The sequence below is a fragment of the Berghia stephanieae genome, chromosome 3, assembly GCF_034508935.2.
Source record: "Berghia stephanieae isolate SIO BIC M18660-M18661 chromosome 3, UCSD_Bste_1.3, whole genome shotgun sequence".
In the NCBI taxonomy this organism is placed as follows: domain Eukaryota; kingdom Metazoa; phylum Mollusca; class Gastropoda; order Nudibranchia; family Aeolidiidae; genus Berghia; species Berghia stephanieae.
Window position 1 is genome coordinate 15578673 of NC_088362.1, and position 5853 is coordinate 15584525.

General features: G+C 39.1%; 1 protein-coding gene across 1 annotated transcript in view; it reads right to left on the reverse strand.

Moving 5' to 3' along the window:
• LOC144967205 (equilibrative nucleobase transporter 1-like) overlaps positions 1-5853 on the reverse strand; it is an 84246-nt gene extending 78393 nt beyond the window's left edge. The window contains exon 1 of the mRNA XM_078904142.1: positions 5492-5853. Coding sequence (XP_078760268.1) covers positions 5492-5853 — 362 coding nt within the window. The remainder of the gene's footprint in view (positions 1-5491) is intronic.

A 5853-nucleotide genomic window follows, 5' to 3' on the forward strand; every position in this document is an offset into this window, starting at 1 on the left:
TATATCCCAAGCGAAGATCCCGTGACGTGACGATGCCTGTTAGTAGCTAACGGTGGCCCTCAGACTAATATGTTCGTGCGGCTATGTGGTCTAGTGGTATTACACTCGCTATCGGGACGGAAGGTCCTGGGTTCGAGCCTCGCTCGGCGCATAGTTGAGTCCTTGTAAAAGACTCTTTACTCACATTCTCTCACCATACTCGGGTGTAAAATGAGTACCTGGCCGTTAATAGCGTTGTCTCAGTTGGAAAAAAAATTGTAATATAGCCTAACAGGCATTAAGTGTTACTGTTGGTCAGGAACCCTTTGTAAAGAGTTTGAGCACGTTTAAAGGATGTTGCTCTATAAGGAATGAGATTAGCGGAAGAGTAGCGTCCCTTGATTGGACGTCACCGGGGGAGAGGTTATTTGTAAACAAACCAACTACAAGCCAAGCTCTCCAAATACAAAATGTATTATTCATATTTCTGTACAAAAATGCATATCATAATCAACGTTATGCATTTTTGTACAGATATATGAATAATAAATTTTGTATTTGAGCACTTGGCTTGTAGTTGGTTTATTTACAAATAACTTCTCCACCGGCGACTTCCAAACAAGGGAGGCTACTCTTCCGCTAATCTCATTCCCTATATAAAAGCTCACGTTTAGTTTGTTTTGTCCTTGAATCTGCGTCTGTTCTTCTTTTAAATCTGTCTTCTTACTTCTCCTAGTGAAACAATTAGCTGGATTTCAAATTTTCTGAAATCATATTCCCTTTTACTGGCCATGAAATGACGTTAGAGTATCGCAAGCGCCTTAAAACCCTGTTTAAAACACTAGATATAATAAGATTCAATAGTCTGATGTCATGTCCGCCCAGCAACCAGCAGCTTGGTTCTAAACAAAGAAAATCATTACTTTTTATTCTTCATGCTGGCTATAATTTTTCACATGTCATGTGATCAGAATGTAAAAAAAGTAAAAGCATGATCAGATTTATAATGTTTTTCTCCTCTGGATACACTTTTATGCTCGTCGGAGAAGTATTTCATAAGAGCGTCGGCCATTGTTCCGATAGTTTAGAACCAGTTACTAAATTACCAAGCGTCGTTACGAGGGAAGTGACGTCACGACTCATGAATCCTATTCCCTTAGTGCACCAAAGAATCAAAGATTTAACAAGTCAATAATATACTGGCGTTGTTGTCGAACTGTTGTAATATCATTTTTTGCGTGTTATTTTATTTTGTAGTTCAGATCGTTTGTGTTAGTAGATTCAACTCACTGCTAGCGAAAATCAATATTGTCTATCTAAATAAATAGCGGCTATGTGGTCTTGTGGTATGACACTCGCTTTCGGATCGGAAGGTCCTGGGTTCGAGCCTCGCTCGGCGCATAGTTGAGTCCTTGGAAAAGGCTCTTTACTCACATTTTCTCACCGTAATCAGATGTAAAATGAGTACCTGGCCGTTAATTTGTCGTATTTGTCCGAAAAATTGTAATATCGGCTAATAGGTGTCATGTCCCGTCCTACGCTGTTAATAGTTGCTGTTGACCTGGGACCCCATGTAAAGCGCTTTGAGCACATTTAGTGGATATTGTGCTATATAAAGCTCAATTTATATATATTTTTAAAGTTCAGATCGTTTGTGTTAGTAGATTCAACTCACTGCTAGCCAAGATCAATATTGTCTACCTAAATAAATAAATTATATTTTGTAATGAATGGATTTGGATTTTTTTTCTTCTTTATTTTCATATTTTTTTGTTTTGATTGTATTTGTTTTTGTTTTCTTTTGTTTTGCTTTTTAGAAAGGAGGGGGGGGGGGGGGGCTGCTCAAGCTTTAGTCTCTGTTGTCGTTCTGACAAAGGTCACTAAGACCATTTGACAGCCTCCCACGAGAATCCGCCTTTGTATTTTTGCCTATGTACTTCTGATGAAGTCTATGTGAAAAAATTACAAATATTTGCAATGTCCTGTCTGACTGTCTGAGGGGGTTCTAAAATCTATGGGCTTATTTAATAGTGCAACGTTTTCTTAAATGTGCTTAAAGCGCTTTAGACGAGATCTCAAGTCTACAATAACATTTAACAAGTAGGATGAGATATAACGCGAGTAAGGAACTAACAGTACCATTAGCGGCCTGGTACTCATTTACAACCCAATGCAGTGAGATAATGTGAGTGAAGAACCTTTCCCAAGGGCTCAACTTTGCGCCGGGACTCGAACCAAAGACTGGTATCATTCCTCAAGACCACATATCCGCAATTCCTAAACGTTGGGTTTTTTTTTAATTTCAAAAGATTATTGTTCCAGCCCTTAAAAAGAGCAGGGTGAATGTGTCATTCTTTACTTTTAAATCATCTACTCTGTAACCATGGTAAGTATTCTGACCCATCGCCTCAAACCAGAATTAAGTCGGGATAATTTAGACTTCAAAAATGGATTCTATTCCCTAAATTATGAAACTTTTTTTTCACAATATTTGCGCGCCCCTCGCACCTGAACCTAATTGCAGAAGTCCCCCCCCCCCCCCACCACACACACACACACACACGCACACACTCTATTAAATTTCAGCTCAGGAAAGTGCCAGTGAACATTCACCAAAAGGAAAAACAATACAAAGATACGAGTATGGAGAAAAAAGCCAAGCCAAACAAAAAAACTGTATAAGTGCTACCAAAATAAATTAACGATGTACGTATGTCGCGTCAGAATCTTCACTGACAATGTTCGCTTCGCCTGAATTAGAAAATGCCTAAAAATGAGCATTTCCTCGCCCCTTTCTATTGATTGGTCAAATCCACCCCCCCCCCCTAAGACACATACACACCTTCTTCGCTTCTTTGATAAATTTGCTCAACCCCCCCCCCCCCCCCCCCCTTTCCCTTCCGGTTTCCCCCCCCCCCCCCGACCCTTCTATTGAAATTTGACAAAAGTACACAGACACACCCTTCTATTCCAATCCCCCCCTCCCCACTCTTCTATTTGATACATAGAAGAGAAGAGTTACGACGTGAATACCAGTTCTATATTAACGCATTAAAAACCTTTATTATTCGTTCATTATGTTTGAAAGAATATGCAATCGATTCCGAGAAGCAGAGCTTACGTCATTTCCGTCGCTTCAATTAATTCTCTTCATGCGTCTTGACTTGTCAATTTCTTCTCAAAGACAAATAGACACTTCTAATTTAAATATTTTATCACTGTTTTAACATTTACTTTCTCAAGATTAATTTGTTCATGTCTTCTATTTTCTTATGCTGGGAATTGAAGAGTCCGTTCGTCACAGTTCTACGTTGAATTATAAAAATATAATCACAATATAATTAAAAGGATAGCGTGGCTCAACGGTACGGTCTTTGTGTCGTACCCAAAAGGTACCGAGTTCGATCACCCGCCGCGTTGTGTTGAGGCCTTGAGAGCAAGCCACCTCGCCCTAGCTCACTTTGCGGCGCTGCACAGCAGCTAACGCCTGAGTTATTCCAGTTTTTTCTTGGAACAGAGCCTAATGACAAATTTCCCCATGAGGATGTATAAATGGAATTTTATTTATTTAATCTTTTTTTAAAAACCAGATGTGGAAATGTGAATTCGAACTTCAAATTAGAAATCTAGCTGTATCGACTTTTTATATCAAAATTCATATCTTAGTCCGTTTCATGTGCGTTATTCAATTGCAAAATACTTGAACATGCTTGGTTCGACTGAGATACTGCACTTTAGATTTCTTGCTTTATAAGTTTTAATATTTCTCTTTGAGTCTCAGATTAGAGGGTATAAATTTGCTGAAGTTACAACAACAAATCGCCTCAAACAGGTTAATATAGAAGTGAACTGACGTGTAAATACATGCAGGTCTGACATCCGAACCCACTTATGGTCCTAGTTTAACATTGTTGTAATGAACAATAATATGCGTCATTTTTTTAGATTTCCATTGTTAAAAAGTTGAGCTTTTTTTATAAAGCACAATGTCCACTAAACGTGCTCAAAGCGCTTTACAAGGGGTCAATTGCCAACAGCAACACTTAACATGTAGGACGAGACATGGAGTAAGTTAGGCGATATTACAAATTTATCCGAAAGAGCCAGATACTCATTTTACACCTGAGTACGGTGAGAGAATGTGAGTAAAGAGTTCTTTTTTTTCCAAGGACTCAACTATGCGCCGAGCGAGTGTCATACCACTAGACCACATAGCCGCAGAGAGATTTTCCATTAAAACAATGAGCCCATATTATGGAATTGGGTTATCAGACCTGCAAATAGGTGCGCGTAGAAATGAACCAAATATTGTGAATTTATTGTTTAAATTTATGAACAGAAATATTACATTTCAATGAAACACAATTAAAGAAACTAGAACCGTCTATATTCAATTCTCGGAATAAATCGTACAAAAAATTAATCTAAGTGCCATCTTTTTATCTAAAAGTGCAATTTTCTGTATCTAAATAGTCCTGATATGATGCCGATTTGAGGCGAGTGGTTACACAAATTATAATTATGGATCAGGCGCTGGTGTAAAAGAAAGATCTGAAAAATGGTGTATGAAACTCAGCCAGACAAAGCAACAAAGAAAACTAAAAGAAATATAAACATCCCAAAAAGTCAGTCTTCACCGACTATGGAATTTTCAAAAATTATAATCATAATCTATACGATTTTTTTGGTAGGTTTGTTTTACTTTCTATTTCTTTCCTGCTTTTTCCGGCACTGTTTCATACCAAAAAAAATTACTTGAGCTTTTATAAAGAGCAATATCCAATAAATGTGCCCAAAGCGCTTTACAAAGGATCTCTGGTCAACAGTAACACTTAACAAGAGGACGAGACATGACGCCTGTTAGGCGATGCTACAATTATTTATTTCCGACAAAGACAACGTTGTTAATGGTCAGGTACTCATTTTATACCTGAGTAAGATGGCAAAAATGTGAGTAAAGTGCCTTTTCCAAGGACATCTTTGCGCCGCTCAGCGTGGGACTCGAACCCAGGACCTTCCAATCCAAAGGCAAGTGTCATACCACAAGGACATATAGCCGAACACTTTTTTTTTATCTTATACTATTACGATACGATAAGATAGATAAGATATACTTAATTGATCCTGAATGGAAATTATCACAATGTTACAGATCATTCTTGTGCGGTTATGTGGTCTTGTGGTATGACACTCGCTTTCGGATCGGAAGGTCCTGGGTCCGAGCCTCGCGCTCGGCGCATAGTTGAGTCCATGGAAAAGGCTCTTTACTCACTTTCTCTCACCGTACTCAGGTGTAAAATGAGTACCTGGTCGTAAACAGCGTTGTCTTTGTCCGAAAAACTGTAATATCGCCTATAAGGCGGCATGTCCCGTCCCACATTTTAAATGTTGCTGTTGACGAGGGACCCCTTATAAAGCGCTTTGAGCACATTTAGTGGATATTGCGCTATATAAAGCTCAATTTTTAAATATTTTTTCATTCATCGTTATATTAGCACAGAAAATGACCAACCTTCTTCCCGAAGCATCATTCATTTGACTCCCGTGTCTATTTCCAATGTAAGGCAGTTCGTGTGTTTGGTCAGCCGTTTCACGTTTGGGACGGCATGGGTACTTTAATGGGCGTCTTCGTTCGTTTGAGCCATCCGGCAACTCCCCAAACTTTCCAACGACCTGGACGCCGTTGGCATATGCGTCATTGTAGGCGAATGACGTCATGTTGACTTCCGTTGTGTTGCAGGACGGTTCTAGAAAATATCCATCACCCCTGAAGATCATGCCTAGCCAAGTCCAGCCGACAACGACGGATGAGAAGAAGAGACATTCGAAGAAGGCCCACATCAAAGTGCCTATTCTTTTGGAGAAATGTGACAT